General features: G+C 45.2%; 2 protein-coding genes across 3 annotated transcripts in view; both read right to left on the reverse strand.

Annotated features, from left to right (window-relative positions):
- Positions 1-339: 339 nt before the first annotated feature.
- tbata (thymus, brain and testes associated) lies at positions 340-12,970 on the reverse strand. 2 transcript variants are annotated; one of them, XM_054766848.1, is made up of 8 exons: positions 12,901-12,970; positions 7,628-7,792; positions 7,476-7,564; positions 4,833-4,982; positions 2,540-2,621; positions 1,001-1,151; positions 884-924; positions 340-538 (listed from the first exon to the last, which is right to left on the reverse strand). In XM_054766848.1, the coding sequence occupies exons 1-8, from the start codon at positions 12,950-12,952 to the stop codon at positions 462-464; spliced, it is 807 nt and encodes a 268-aa protein (XP_054622823.1). In that variant the 5' UTR covers positions 12,953-12,970; the 3' UTR covers positions 340-461. The 2 variants fall into 2 exon arrangements, with proteins under 2 accessions (XP_054622823.1, XP_054622822.1); XM_054766847.1 differs by lacking the exon at positions 12,901-12,970 and having other exon boundaries at positions 7,628-8,030.
- Positions 12,971-13,883: 913 nt separating this feature from the next.
- polr3a (polymerase (RNA) III (DNA directed) polypeptide A) overlaps positions 13,884-16,610 on the reverse strand; it is a 46,736-nt gene continuing 44,009 nt past the window's right edge. Inside the window, exon 32 of the mRNA XM_054766846.1 lies at positions 13,884-14,022. The gene's annotated coding sequence lies outside the window, so the exon portion shown is untranslated. The remainder of the gene's footprint in view (positions 14,023-16,610) is intronic.

Raw genomic sequence — 16,610 nt, forward strand, 5'->3', positions numbered from 1 at the left:
GCAACAGGAGAAGAGTATGCGAATCTGTTTAGCATGTGAGGGCATGTAGATCAACAGTACAACACCAATGTTGTTCTTGGCTAAATGCTCAAAGTGGTTGAGTATGACGTTGGACCAACATTTTCTGGAAAAATATGCCTGGAAAGTCAAGAACACTTCATCAGCAAATCCCACCAGACTTGAGCTTTGTGAGCATTAACACCACAAGTTTGTTTTTCTGTTTGCCTTTTTTTTTGTAACGCCACTACACGGTACAAGTAATGGCAAAGAGGAAACGTGTGATGATAACCATAGAAGAACTTACCATAAGCACAAATGGGCAGAAATGAAATATGAAAAAACCCAAAGCTTGTAGTGTTATTTTTGAACTTTCTGCAATGACCAAAATGTACAAGTCTGATATATTTTTCTACAAGTGAGTCTAAATGAAAATCCATATATCATTTTGAATAGGCTGCAGTTCATTCCGGTGAAGTCTTGCCCCTATCTTGTTGCTCCTTGGCGTGGATTACAAGAACTTGTGTGTCGCCCACCATTTCTGCAAAAGAAAGCACTGCATAGTTTCATTATATGATGTTCAACAACTAATATGACACAACACAGACTCTGTTATATCACACATGCAGTTTTCTTTACATTCTGAACTGGTCTACATTGATGGCTAAATGATGACTGCACCATTTCATGCATGCATATCGCCGTGTTAGCCCTGGAGGTTATATATTCACTGGTTTTGTTTGTTGCTTTGCAGGATGATGTAAACATTACCAAACCACGTGGGGCCATTTGTCCACAATTTGCTTTGTTTCTCAGCGAATAATTCATGAATGTTGGCAGCAGGATTCATTGAAAAAAACTTTTAAGGAGCTTCAAGGCACTTTACCTGGCTTGTCACTGCTGGATGTTCTGTTCGCTCGCTCTGATCTATGGAAGTATTTGCACACCTTTTAATCACGGAGATGTAAAAATACATCAAAGTTGAAACATTGATGCCACTAACCTGGCTGTCTGTGTTTTTTTCCTCGATGGCCCACCAGTTAACGGCAAAAAGCCAGGATGAAAGTCTTGACGCCGCTGCAAGATTGGCTGCTGACCTGAAAGGTCAACGCCGTCCAGCGCTTGCTTGATCATCCCCATCACCAGGTCCTTCTCTGAGGAAACATACTGGTACCTTAATGAGCTTCTTTGTCTGTAACTTGGCTAGAAAATGGATTTTAGAATGAGTCAGAAGCCAAGATTAGATTGACATGGCCCAATTTGGTGTCTATATCCATCTATTTCTATGTATTTTAAAGTGACCCATAGTTGAAATAACTTGAAAATTCATTTTTCCAAGTATTTTTGCTGTTTTTCTTTGTTTTATGGAGCATTTTTTGAATAAGTACATCGAGTGTCAAGAGGAGTTTCAGGGGAGAGGAAATACAATAAACCCTTCGCCTTTTCTAGCATGGTTTTTCATAAATATATTAATTAATAAATCATAGCTGTTTTGTGCTTGCATACCACTTATTAATTTATATGAATTAATATGCATATTTTTGGCCTGAATTAAACATGAAAATAAAGAGGGGTCTGCGGTACCACAGGAAATTTTCAGGCACAATGATTAAAAAAAAAAAACACTTGGAAAGAAAAAAAGTAAATAAGTACAGTCATCCCTTGTTTATAGCCGTTAATTGGTTCCAGACCCAAAAGTGATAAATATAGCATTTGCAATATAGGAGTCAGTGTTGATACATTTTATACTTTCATAGTTAGCACATAGTAAACCTGTTTATGACATATAGTTTTTAACATGATCCGAGACAGGCCTATAGTCATCTTTACACTCGTATCACCCAATATAGTAGACATAATAAGAGAATATAACACGTAATTACTCTTTGTTTACCACACTTTGCGCAACACTTGTGCTGCAGGGACTCAAGATGGCCGCTAGCTAGAAAACTAGCGAACTAACAAGCTAGTGAGCTACCAAGCTTCATGCAGTTTTAAGGTAAGGTCATGTAAGGTATTTTCTCAATGTTTTGTGTCATTACTGCCGCCTAGTTACCAGAATACGACATACATGTATAGATACATGTATGTGAATATGTTTTGACTAATAATAGACCATAGGCTACCACGAAACAGCCATCATTCATGAATTACAGAAAAAACGCTTTATAGCGAGGGAGAGATAATTTAATTGTGATATTGCGAGGGACGACTGCACATCGAATTTTATGTAAATGCATATCAATTATGTGCAATTGTTTTATTTTTTTTTAAATCCATGCAGTTCGAAAGCCCAGTCTTTGCATGGTTATGTTGTTTTGTTTCATGCTTGGACGCAACACAGTCATGTTCTACTACTGGTGTATAGCGGGTCTGTATTCATTTGTTGTTTCATGGACAATTTTTCAAATAAGTATATTTAGCTTTGAGTTCCACACTCGGGAGTTTCAGTGGTGATGAAATCCATGATTTTCTTCATGATCATTCTAGAGAGGATTAAGTTTTGATTAAGCCATGATTTTTTTCCCAGGGACGTGTTTACCCCTCTGGCCTGCCATCAGAAGCCACTGCTGGACAGCCGACAGGGAATCAGTCTGCAGGATCTGACAAAGTAGCTCCAACACCTGTCGAGAGAGGACAAGGCTCAGTCAAACTACAGTCATCCCTTGCTACATTGCGGTTTGAATATCGCGCCCTCACTCGATTGTTTTCAAAAATTAATTCATTTATAAATTATTGCTATTTTATGGTTGAATATTGCCTATTATTAGTGCCATCATGAGTCTCTCCTTAACCACAGAAAAACTGCACTTTATTTGGAATTTTATCCATCATCCACAATCCTTATGTCAGACATGAACACGTCTCTCTCTTTTCTGTGCATTCTAAAGATATAAAAACCGCTAAAAAGAGGCAGCTAAGAATGCACGTAATGGGACGCACCTATTCTGCCTATAAAGCCTTCTGAAAAAAACACCAACAACGCTCCATTTACATCATTACAACATTATTATTGTTATTATTATTGTTACGCCGAAGAACTACATTACTGGCATAGTGACACCTCGCCACACCACACAGGCTACCTACTAGCCAGCTAGTGACACACCACACACTCACACACAGCGCGTCAACACAGCGCTCACAATGGCTCAGGCCACTACCGAAAGGTAACGCTACATATTGGAGCTGACGCCAATGCTGCTGTGTTTCTGTTTCTGTTTCTGAGTTTGGAAAAGTTAACACTAGATGTTGCATTCATTTCTATGTTGCTATGTGAAATCAATGCGAGGAAGTTCCATTGATGCTTAAAATGGTAAAATATGGCAAAATACTGTAAGTATTACATGCTATCATGAATATACTGTACCTGTTACTACATGGATACCGTTTTTGGAGGTGTTTTAATAGCAGGCTTTGTAGGTGAAGTAGGTGTGTACCCTCACATGCATTAATGAGTTGCCTCTTTTTAGCTGTTTGTGTATCTTTAGAATGCACAGAAAAGAGAAATACATATGTGTTCCCCCCAAAAATGCAGTTTTTTGTCTTATTTTCTATTATTATGTTTACCATATTGGGTAATATAAGTGTAAAGGTGACTATAGGGGTGTTATTTAATGTCTACCGGGCTCTAATAATGATAAAAACTGCATTTAGAAGGTCATAAAAAAAGGTTTATATGCTATAACTAAGAAAATATTCGATGAATTAATATTGAATCCTACTTCACGGAAATTCACATATTGTGGCCAGATCTGGAACCAGTTAATCATGACAAACAAGGAGCGACTGTACACTCACTTTCAGAGGTAGTATGAGCAATTGACTGTTGCGTCTGTGCCTGCAATTGAGTCATTCATTAATCAGACCTTCCAAGATTTTGCGATGTTCAAACATTTCCTGCAAATTATGCGCAGCCTCGCAACTTTCTCCAAACCCCGGAATTTCCCCCCACAACTTTTGCCAATCAAATTTGTCCCTGAGCAGTACTCAAACGCGCAACTGTCTAACCAATCAAATTGTCCCCACATGGTCCTCCCACGTCCGCACTTCCTTGTTCATATTGACAGAGATGCGGGCGTGTGATGATAATCTCTCATCGTCTCTCAATTCAATCAACAAAAATCACCGCTATAGATGGTTCTCAACGGTTCCCCGATGTCGAAAGTATGCGATGCAATGTATTGTAAGTATGCAATGCAAAGCACAAGTGAAAGTTTACGTTGGACAAGCACGTTTCAAGTGTAAAGCACGGAGGACGTCTGCAACTTGTGGATGACGCAGCAGACGGTGGACAATAAGGGAGTCCTTGGTGGTGTTCGTGTAAAAATGGCAACAGATGGAACACACCGTAGGCTAGGTGTTGCTGAAGAGATGTACTGTAGCTAAATACACTCATCCTAAAATACACTATAAAGAAGCTATTGAAAATAACCTGTGTGAGGTTCATATCTGTATGGGTGTTCTGTGTTGCTTGCCAGCTCAGTAAGCGTGCGGTGTGGAATTATTTCCAAGTTTGGCCTTTGGATTGTAAATATGCAATTTTAGTTGACTATTGGTCATGATTTTTGAAATGACTCTTGTTGAGATCAAATGTTTTTCTATCATTTTCGATCATTTGTATTGCATATTACAGTATTCATTCAGTGTCTCATTTGCACAGTGTTTATTTGTGAAAAGAAGATTTATGTCTTCATCCGTTACGCAAGATGTGACCTAACGTTAGCTTAAGGGAAGAGCTGCTGCCTATATCAGTATGGGAAACGAAGTGCTGAACAATATCGGTATATCAGATATCGGTAAGAAAGCCAGTATCGAGCATCTCTAGTCGTAACCATCAGTTCTTGATCGTGGAAAGCTTGCAGGTCGTGCAGACGCAGGGTTTGAGATCTACGGTGGTGAGACATGGACGTCGGAGGGATGATTCTCCCAGTTTGGGCGGAATATTGGGTCTTTCGGCGAACTGGTTCCCCCTCAGGTCGGGCCTGGAATACAACGAAGGGAAAAAAAACAAACAAGCTGGCGGTGATGGCAAACCACAACGTAAAGGTCCCCAGATAACGAGCTTGTTTAGACATGCAGAAAAGGACCATGTGTGAAAACATCCTTAAAGGGAATCCTACAGAGGATCTGATTTCGGTTCATTTCAGAATGGCTATTTGGGAGCCAATTTGTTTCTTCCTCATCTTCTTTTCTGTTAAAAGTGCATCTTTGGTCAAGATGGGGTGGCGGCGTCTCTGTGTCCACACGGAGCAGAGGAAGAGGCGGGGTTAAAAATGCTGTGCTGCTCTTAGAGCCGATTCTTTTGTGAGAAACATTATGACATTACAGACCCTTTCCAAAAAATTTGAATGTCATGGAAAAGTTGTTTAATTTCCATAATTCCATTCAAAAAGTTAAACTTTCATAGATTATAGATTCAGGGCTCACAATTTAAACGATTTCAAGTGTTTATTTGTTTATTTTTACGTAATTTGGGCTTCCAGCTCATAAAACCTACGAAAACAGGAATTCAAAAAATTAGAATATTGTGAAGAAATCACCATTTACTTCTCAGTTTTTGCAGGAAAAAAAAGAGAGAAATTAGGATCACATCAAATCAATCAAAATATGGTACTTTCAAAACGATATGTCAATCTTCAATACTTGGTTGGGAATCCCTTTGCCTTAATCACTGCCTCGATGCCACGTGGCATTGAAGCAATCAGCCTGTGGCATTGCCTGGGAGTTATGGAAGCCCAGATTTCCTTGATGCTTGCTGTCAGCTCTTCTTTGTTGTTGGGTCTGGTGCCCCTCATTTTCCTCTTGAGAATACCCCATAGATTCTCAATGGGGTTTAGGTCCGGTGAATTGGCTGGCCAGTCAAGCACTGTGATGGCATGGGCATCAAACCAGGTTTTGGTGCTTCTGGCGGTATGGGCAGGGGCCAGGTCCTGCTGGAAGATGAAATCTGCATCTCCATACAGATCCTCAGCAGAAGGAATCATGAAGTCCTTTAAAACATTCTGGTAGACTGTTGCGGTGACCTTGGATTTAAGAAAGCAGAGTTTACCAACACCTGCACCGGACATTGCACCCCAAATCATGACGGACTGTGGATATTTCACACTGGACCTCAGGCAGCTTGGGTTCTGTTCCTCACCCGTCTTCCTCCAAACCCTTGGACCTTGATTCCCAAATGAAAGGCACACTTTACTTTCATCGGAAAAGAGGACCTTGGACCACTGGCCAACAGTCCAGTCCTTCTTCTCCTTGGCCCAGCGGAGACGCTTCCTACGTTGTCTCAGGTTCAGAAGTGGCTTGACCCGAGGAACCCGACAGTTGTAGCCCATCTCCCGGATGCGTCTGAATGTGGTGGTTTTTGAAGCTGTGACTCTTTCTGGATCTCTGCCAGATTCTTGAATCTTCCCTGTTTGATAATCCGCTGAAGCCCACGGTCATCTCTTTTGCTGGTTCGTCTTCTCCTGCCACATTTTGCCCTTCCTCTAGACCAGGGGTAGGGAACCTATGGCTCGGGAGCCAGATGTGGCTCTTTTGATGACTGCATCTGGCTCTCAGACATTTCTTAACACCATAAAATGTGTTTATTTTAATTTGTTTTCCTGACATTTTAAAGTAAAACATTACAGAAACAGAAACATTACAAAATTCAAAATATGCATTGTAATGCATTTTAACCCATCCATTTTTTTTTTTAGCGCAATGCCAGCTGTCCTTCCCATGTTTTCCGTGTCAGACACCAAAACTTGATTATTGGGGTTGTCCCTCCTTTAATCAAACCTCCTTTAATCAAATAGTCAGCTAGCTAATTGTGCAGAGACAACCCTTTTGATGAAAAAGAAAGATACGGAGTAGGGCACAAAACCATGCAGCACCAGAAGTTGCATTAATGGTAAAAAGTTATTTATTATTGGTTAGCTTCAATATAACAACATTATTACAAAGAATACATTCAGAGACTGATATTCTAAAATTGCTAGTATTCCTTAAATACTGTATACACACATTTGGTTGTATTCGGTGTTAAAAAATATGATATGGCTCTCACGGAAATACATTTTAAAATATGTGGCTTTCATGGCTCTCTTAGCCAAAAAGGTTCCCGACCCCTGCTCTAGACTTTCCATTGATATGCTTGGACACAGCACTCTGTGAACAACCAGCCTCCTTAGCTATGAACTTTTGTGGCTTACCCATCCTGTCTGTATATGATAATAGATTTTTGTAGCTGTTCATTGATTTGCCTTAAAGCAAATCAAATTGAAATCGTTTTCAAACGTGATTCACCTTCTACTATGCATGAAAACTGCTGGTTAATGAGATTTCTTCAGACAACAAAACGATTTTGAAAACACCCTGAACTGGGCACATCCAAATGTGAGGTTGGTTGGAGTTAGTTTTGGGGTGTTCACATACAATATGGACCAAAACTGCTGTCTCAAGAGCTTGTTCTGACAGCAGAAAGTGGCCATGCTTACCTCATTCTTGTCGTTGTGTGCCTGAGATGATAAAGCGACTTTCGCCACCAGCTCTTTGAGTTCATCTCGCCAAGCTTCTGAAAACATCGCTGCCCAACAACAAGCAGATTAGGCATTAAGCTGCACTCAAACCATCTTCTTGTTGTTTTTACCTGACTTGCCACTATTAACCCCACGGAGGCTTTGATGCGGCACAAAAGCCAAAGATGGGATGCTGGGTTGCCTGTGGATGTGACTTTTGAGGAGTGGATGAGGAAATAACGAGGAGGAGACAAACCAGTCATCCCTCACCATGCAAACTGGCCTGCCGTTGAGTCCTGGGGTGGGATACAGTGGAAGGCTTGGTACAAATAAAAATAATACAGGTAAAATATACAACATGCATGCACCACTCTTTAAAAAGCCCACAATCTTTGTCTTTATGCTTCACTGATAATGTTTTTTCATCATGTGTTGAGATGCTGCACTTTGTTCGTCCATCCTTAAATGCACCATTATCATTTAGTAGTGGTGAGTACCTCCACATGTTGTACTTTAAAATGTGTTTCATTTATGTGTGAGTTATACTGAATCAAATATCCGTAGTCTCATTAGGAGCATGCCCCGACGTTGTCAGGCATGCGTACAAGCACGTGGGGGCCACACAAACTACTGAGAATCATTTTGAGTTGCTACAATGACATTTTAGCAAAATGGACCAGTCTGCTGCATAATTTTTTCACTTTCATTTTTGGGGTGTCTTTGATTTCCCCCCTCTATAGGGTGATCATTTTTATTTCTATCAAATGATGTGGCATCATTTTGTTACTAATACATCACCCACTTATTATCAGGAAAGATCAAGATCATTTTCCCCCCAGTTTAGATCTGATGTGTTTTCGAAGTGTTCCTCTAATTTTTTTGAGCAGTGTATAATAATTATGACACTCACTTTCATTGCAAATGATGAGAACATCAGTGTCAAGTTAGCAGGATGTTATGGTCTCAATTACTTGCAGATTTTTGCCATTTGCTGCTGGTCCCCGAAGGCAATTTTTACTGAAATTGAACTTGATTGATCACATCTACTGTACAATGTACTGTGAAATTCATCTCTGCTGTACCTCCTCAGCCATGCCGCCCCAAGAAATGTGATGGCATCGGTATTTTGTATTCTGCGCCTGTCCAGCTTTCCCTCCGAAGTCTGTACACGATGCAGCCTCTGAATAGCGCCAGCTATTGAAACTATTGAATTTCTTTATATACTGTAAATGTGTGTGATTGACCATGATTGATATGATTGATTAATGTGCGAAGCCAACTTGACACTTGTATATGATCTCATCACTAAGAGAAGCCGAGTGTTTTTCATTTAGGCAGTGAAACCAAAGCCCATCAATGGTTTATTTATCTGTTGCAGCCCACAGAATGGAATCTGACGTGGATATGTCATGTTACCCTGACTGACAGGGAAATACGTCACACTTTTTTTTTTTTTTTTTTACTTCATCCTGACCATAACATGACAAAAGCAGTGCTCAGCGCCAACATCTGCATCTTGCACACCATCTGTGTGTCCACCCCACACCCTCGCAATACTTCTTCATTTTCCACCAACCACAGGCCAGGTGCATTCATGAACATCAGAACTCCGAACATCAGCACAACGTACGGACAAGCAGGTCGTTCCATTATACACCGATATGGGAAGCTCTCAACGTCACTGGTTAACGTGTTAATCTAGCCTTTTGATGAGGAGCACTAATTAACTGACACATTTTCTTGTTTCGGAAGAAGTCCTTTTCTTCTTTTCCTTGAAATTTTAGGTTGTTCACTGGACCGTTTCAATTTAAATTGCGTTTTTAAGGCATTAAATGTAACATGCAGCTGCTCACATACATAGAATTTACATACATAGAATTTACTGTAGCTGAACGCTTAACGGCTAATGGACTAGCATGGAAGCGACCACCCCTCCGTGAATCACCACCTTACCGTGGTGGAGGGGTTTGTGTGCCCGAGTGATCCTAGGAGCTATGTTGTCTGGGGCTATACTGTATGCCCCTGGTAGGGTCTCCCAAGGCAAACAGGTCCTGGGTGACGGGCCAGACCAAGAATGATTCAGAAGACCCGTATGAATAAACACACGAGGAGAGACCGCACCTCGCCCGGAAGTGGGATACCGGGGCCTCACCCTGGAGCCAGGCCTGGGGGAGGGGCTCGCAGGCGAGCGTCTGGTGGTCGGGCTTTCACCCGTGGGACCCGGCCGGGCTCAACCCGAAGAAGCCACACGGGATCTCCCCCCCCGTAGACCCACCACCTGCGGGGGCAAGCATAAGGGTCCGGTGCATTGCGTTTTGGGTGGCGGTCGAGGGCGGGCACCTAGGCGACCTGGTCTTCGGCGGCCAAATCTGGTTCTTGGGACATAGAACGTCACTTCTCTGGCGGGGAAGGAGCCCGAACTTGTGAGAGAGGTTGAGACATTCCGACTAGATATAGTCGGACTCACCTCGACCCACAGTTTGGGTTCCGGATCCAAACTCCTCGAGAGGGGCTGGACCTTGTTCTACTCTGGAGTTGCTGCAGGGGAGAGGCGGCGAGCTGGTGTGGGCTTATTAATAGCCCCCCGGCTCGGTGCCTCTGTGTTGGAGTCATCCCCGGTGAACGAGAGGGTCATTTCCCTACGCCTTTGGGTTGTGGAAAGGGTCCTGACTGTCGTTTGTGCGTACGCGCCAAACGGCAGTTCAGAGTACCCAGCCTTCCTGGAGTCCATCAGAGGGGTGCTGGAGAGCACCCCAACTGGTGACTGTCGTTTTACTGGGAGACTTCAACGCCCATGTGGGCAATGACAGTGTGACCTGGAGGGGCGTGATTAGGAGGAACGGCCTCCCCGATCTGAACCCGTGCGGTGTGATGTTGTTGGACTTCTGTGCAAACCACAGTTTGTCCATCACAGACACCATGTTCCAGCATAAGAATGTCCATAAGTGCACATGGCACCAGGACACCCTAGGCCGCAGGTCTGTGATCGACTTTGTAGTCGTATCATCAGACCTGCGTCCGCATGTTTTGGACACACGGGTAAAGAGAGGGCCTGAGCTGTCAACTGATCACCACCTGGTGATGAGTTGGATTAGATGGCGGGGGAGGATGCCGGACAGACCCGGGAGACCCAAACGTGTAGTGAGGGTGTGCTGGGAACGTTTGGCAGAGTCTCCTGTTCGTCGAGTCTTCAGCTCTCACCTCCGGCAGAGCTTCTCCTGCATCCCAGGGGAGGACGAGGATATCGAGTCCGAATGGGCTCTATTCCGTGCCTCCATTGCTGAGGCAGCCGATCGGAGCTGCGGCCGCAAGGTGGTCGGTGCCAGTCGTGGCGGCAAGCCCCAAACCCGATGGTGGACACCAGAGGTCAGGGCTGCCGTCAAGCTGAAGAAGGAGTCCTATCGAGCATGGATGGCTTGTGGGACTCCTGAAACAGCTGACGGGTACCGGCAGGCCAAGCGGCACGCGGCTTCGGCGGTGGTCGAAGCAAAAACTCGGGTGTGGGAGGAGTTCGGTGAGGCCATGGAACACGACTTTCGGTCGGCCTCGAAGAGGTTCTGGCAAACCGTCCGGCGCCTCAGAAAGGGGAAGCAGTGCCCGGTCCACACTGTTTACAGTGGGGACGGGAGCCTGCTGACCTCGACTGAGGATATAGTTGGGCGGTGGAAGGAATACTTTGAGGTCCTTCTCAATCCCACTGACATACCTTCCATAGAGGAAGCAGAGACTGAGGATACGAACGCGGACAGTTCCATCACCGTGGCTGAGGTATCTGGGGTAGTCAAAACACTCCCCAATGAAAAAGCTCCGGGGGTGGACGAGTTTCGCCCTGAATTCCTCAAGGCTCTGGATGTTGCGGGACTGTCTTGGCTGACACGTCTCTTCAACATTGCGTGGAAGTCGGGAACAGTACCTCTGGATTGGCAGACTGGGGTGGTGGTCCCCCTTTTCAAGAAGGGTGACCGGAGGGTGTGTTCCAACTATAGGGGGATCATACTCCTCAGCCTCCCTGGGAAAGTCTATTCCAGGGTGCTGGAAAGAAGGGTACGACCGTTAATCAAACCTCGGCTACAGGAGGTGCAATGTGGTTTTCGTCCTGGTTGCGGAACACTGGACCAGCTCTACACCCTTGCAAGGGTCCTGGAGGGTACTTGGGAGTTTGCCCAACCGGTCTACATGTGCTTTGTGGACCTGGAAAAGGCATTCGACCATGTCCCTCGCGGTGTCCTGGGGGGGGTGCTCCGGGAGTATGGGATTGGTGGTGCGCTACTACGTGCCATTCAGTCCTTGTACAACCGGAGCAGGAGCTTGGTTCGCATTGCCAGTAGTAAGTCAAGCCTGTTTCCGGTGAACGTTGGCCTCCGCCAAGGCTGCTCTTTGTCACCGATTCTGTTTATAATTTTCATGGACAGAATTTCTAAGCGCAGCCAAGGTGTCGAGGGAGTCCAGTTCGGGGGCACTAGTATCTCATCTCTGCTATTTGCAGACGATGTGGTCCTGATGGCCTCATCGGGCTGTGACCTGGAGCGTTTACTGGGACGGTTTGCATCTGAGTGTGAAGCTTCTGGGATGAGACTCAGCACCTCCAAATCCGAGGCCATGGTTCTCAGTCGGAAAAGGGTGGATTGCTCCCTCTGGGTTGGGAATGAGGTCCTGCCCCAGGTGGAGGAGTTCAAGTATCTCGGGGTCTTGTTCACGAGTGAGGGAAGGTTGGAGCGTGAGGTCGATAGGCGGATCGGTGCAGCGTCTGCAGTAATGCGGTCGCTGTACCGGACCGTCGTGGTGAAGAGAGAGCTGAGCTGAAAGGCAAAGCTCTCAATTTACCGTTCGATCTATGTTCCCACCCTCACCTATAGTCATGAGCTTTGCGTCATGACCGAAAGAACGAGATCGCGGATACAAGCGGCTGAAATGAGTTTTCTTTGTAGGGTAGCGGGACTCACCCTAAGAGACAGGGTGAGGAGCTCGGTTATCCGGGAGGAGCTCAGAGTAGAGCCGCTGCTCCTTCACATAGAGAGGAGCCAGCTGAGGTGGCTCGGGCATCTAGTCCGGATGCCTCCCGGACGCCTCCCTGGTGAGGTGTTTCGGGCATGCCCAGCCGGGAGAAGGCCCCGGGGAAGACCTAGGACACGCTGGAGCGATTATGTCTCACAGCTGGCCCGGGAACGCCTTGGTGTCCTCCCGGTGGAGCTGGAGGAGGTGGTCGGGGACCGGGAAGTCTGGGCTTCCCTACTGAGACTGCTGCCCCCGCGACCCGGACCCGGATAAGCGGAGGAAAATGGAATGGAATGGAATGGAATGGAAGCGACCAGAGAAGCATGAAGGTTATTTGGTAGCAATTACAGTGAAACATCATTTTTTCTTAATAATTCGCGACAAAGGTTGGTTGAAAACCAAAACATACCACAACTGAAGCAATTTTTCCCATAGGAAATAATGTCCATCCATCCATCCATCTTCTTCCTCTTATCCACGGTTGGGTCCCGGCCCAGACTTCCCTCTTCGGCTACTTCATCCCTCTCCTCCCGGCGGACCCCGAGGTGCTCCTAGGCCATTTGAGAGACATAGTCTCTCCAATGTGTCATGGGTCTTCCTGGCAGCCTCCTACCAGTCGGACATGCCCTAATTGTGTCCTGAACACGAAAAGGCGTCCTGACTAGATGCCCGAGCCACCTCATCTCAACGCGGAGGAGCAGCGGCTCTACTCCGAGTTTCTCCCGGATGACAGGAAATAATGTGAATCCAATTAATCCATTATCTATGCTGCTTATCCTCATTAGGGTCGCGGGGGTATGCTGGAGCCTATCCCAGCTGCCTTCAGCACCCTGGACAGTCGAAGGGCACCATTCACACTCACATTCATACCTATGGACAATTTAGAGTCTCCAATTAACCTAACATGCATGTTTTTGGAATGTGGGAGGAAACCGGAGTACCCGGAGAAAACCCACACACACACGGGGAGAACATGCAAACTCCACACAGAGATGCTCAACGGAGATTCGAACCCAGGTCTTCCCAATCACATGACTGTGGTCAACATGCTAACCACTTGGCCACCGTGCGACCTGAATCCATTTCAGACACCCAAAAATATTAACAAAAAAACTTGTGAAAATTTTGACAAGAAACGAATCATACAAAGCAACCGCAAAACTAGAAATTGCGCTCTAAAGGCGCAGTACCTATAAACCACCACTGGATGACAGTGCTGCTTCTCCTTTTAGCTTTACTGAGTTAATGTTTTCCACTCAGGTAAAAACAATTTAAAAGATGACTTGAAACGTAGTAGGATGGCGTTTCAAACAGATTGTGTTCCACTTTGAACGGGACAGTCCTCACCTGGAATGTGTCTCACTCGGTGCGGGTGAGGGTTGTGGCGGGAGAAGAAGGAGTGATGGCTCAGGGCGCCAAACCTCAGCGTGCCTCTCGTCGCCATCTTGTTCCACTCGGGTGGCAGCAAGACCTGACCGGTCAGATCGGTGCCGGAGCTCCTCTTTGCCGTTGTCCCACGGGAGTCCGACGGCTGGGTTAGCGACATATTTCAGATCAGAACAGAAGCCTGTCCTGAAGCAGCTTCTTTAAAAAATGTAATTCCGTTAATCAAGCAAAGAACTACAATAAACTAAAACCACCTTTACTTTGAAACCCCTCCTGTGAGTGTGTGCTGTGTTTGTCGTTGCCAGGAGACTAAGCCAGGACAGACGAAACAATGGCATCTTGTGAAGTACACACTGCTTCTAATGCACTAATTAGGGAGCAGGTGGAAGATGTACTTTTCCATTTTGTCACTTTCAAACAATACAATGTAGAATATATTTTTGATCATTACTGGCGTCCAGTTTCTAGCAGTTGCTCAAACACCCAGTGCCTAATGTGCTCACGTTACAGCGAGAACCCTTTTCTATTGATTGTGTATGATGACCTGTCATTGTCTGCTTGGGACACCGCTGCTTTTTTCGTGTGTACTTTGACTGACTGATGTGTGTGATTTATTGAGCGGTTCCGTTGAGTTGAGTTGAACGCGTGAGTGAAGCAGATGTGTCATGATTATTCATTAAGCCTCCAATTTACAACACAATGTGTTTTTAAAATGAGAGTAAAGCTTTTTTTTTTTTTTTTTTACTCCTTAGAACATCTAACGGCAGATACGTAAAGCTTGGTGTGACGTTTGAAACTTAAATTTGTGTTCAAATACGATACCTCGACTAGCCTAATGTTGATCACCGCTGTGCACCTCCATAGTGGGCTTGTCCAGGCAGCTCCATTTGTGGAGCTTTTTCAGCCCTAAGTTGTTAGACTTGGTGAATTTGACTTATGTCTTATTAATAGTAGTACAATAGGATTGTAATGTGGATGTTTTGAGTTGGTGCGGATTGCGTGTGACATACAGTAGGCTACAAGAAGACCTGCCTGCGGCAGAAGTTGTAAATACAATTGAGATGGGCAGATATACAGCTCTAACCGTCCACTCTTAATGGTCATGTATAAGTGGCGGACTAGGGTGAAACAAATATACCTGTTTGTGGATTTAGAATATAATAGAATGCCATTGTCATTATACACATACTGTATGTACAATGCGATTTCAAGCAGCTCCTTCTCTGTGGAAATACACTGCTCAAAAAAATTAAAGGAACACTTGGAAAACACATCAGATCTAAACTGGGGGAAAAATGATGTTGAATATGTTTCCTGATAATAAGTGGGTGATGTATTAGTAACAAAATGATGCCACATCATTTGATAGAAATGAAAATGATCACCCTATAGAGGGGGGAAATCAAAGACACCCCAAAAATGAAAGTGAAAAAATGATGCAGCACACTGGTCCATTTTGCTAAAATGTCATTGTAGCAACTCAAAATGATTCTCAGTAGTTTGTGTGGCCCCCACGTGCTTGTACGCATGCCTGACAACGTCGAGGCATGCTCCTAATGAGACTACGGATGGTGTCCTGGGGGATCTCCTCCCAGATCTGGACCAGGGCATCACTGCGGTACCTGGACGCATGGAGGAGATTCCAGGAGACAGGTAGTTACTCCAGGAGAGCTGGACAGGGCCGTAGAAGGTCCTTCAACCCTCAGCAGGATCGATATCTGCTCCTTTGTGCAAGGAGGAACAGGATGAGCACTGCCAGAGCCCTACAAAATGACCTCCAGCAGGCCACTGGTGTGAATGTTTCTGACCAATCAGAAACAGGCTCCATGAGGGTGGCCTGAGGGCCCGACGTCCTGTAGTGGGCCCTGTGCTCACTGTCCAGCACCGTAGAGCTCGATTGGCATTTGCCATAGACCACCAGAATTGGTAACTACACCACTGGTGCCCTGTGCTCTTCACTGATGAGAGCAAGTTCAACCTGAGCACATGTGACAGACGTGAAAGGGTCTGGAGATGCCGTGGAGAACGTTATGCTGCCTGCAACATCATTCAGCATGACCGGTTTGGTGGTGGGTCAGTGATGGTCTGGGGAGGCATATCCCTGGAAGGACGTACAGACCTCTACAGGTTAGATAACGGCACCCTGACTGCTATTAGGTATCGGGATAAAATCCTTGGACCCATTGTCAGAACCTACGCTGGTGCAGTGGGACCTGGGTTCCTCCCGGTCCATGACAATGCCCGACCTCATGTGGCTAGTGTATGCAGGTAGTTCCTGGAGGATGAAGGAATTGATACCATTGACTGGCCCCCACGTTCACCTGACCTAAACCCAATAGAACACCTCTGGGACATTATGTTTAGATCCATCCGGCGCCGCCAGGTTGCTCCTCAGACTGTCCAGGAGCTCATGGATGCCCTGGTCCAGATCTGGGAGGAGATCCCCCAGGACACCATCCATAGTCTCATTAGGAGCATGCCTCGACGTTGTCAGGCATGCATACAGGCACGTGGGGGCCACACAAACTACTGAGAATCATTTTGAGTTGCTACAATGACATTTTGGCAAAATGGACCAGTGTGCTGCATCATTTTTTCACTTTCATTTTTGGGGTGTCTTTGATTTCCCCCCTCTATAGGGTGATCATTTTCATTTCTATCAAATGATGTGGCATCATTTTGTTACTAATACATCACCCACTTATTATCAGGAAACATATTCAACATCATTTT

This window comes from Dunckerocampus dactyliophorus, chromosome 2 (assembly GCF_027744805.1).
Source record: "Dunckerocampus dactyliophorus isolate RoL2022-P2 chromosome 2, RoL_Ddac_1.1, whole genome shotgun sequence".
Lineage (NCBI taxonomy): Eukaryota > Metazoa > Chordata > Actinopteri > Syngnathiformes > Syngnathidae > Dunckerocampus > Dunckerocampus dactyliophorus.

Coding starts and splice junctions, on each gene's coding strand:
- tbata (XM_054766847.1), bottom strand. CDS start 7,856: ATGTTGTATATTTTACCTGTATTATTTTTATTTGTACCAAGCCTTCCA. Junction 7,565..7,627: donor GGTTAATAGTGGCAAGTCAG/GTAAAAACAACA, acceptor GTTGTTGGGCAG/CGATGTTTTCAGAAGCTTGG. Junction 1,152..2,539: donor TCTGATGGCAGGCCAGAGGG/GTAAACACGTCC, acceptor ATGTTTCCTCAG/AGAAGGACCTGGTGATGGGG.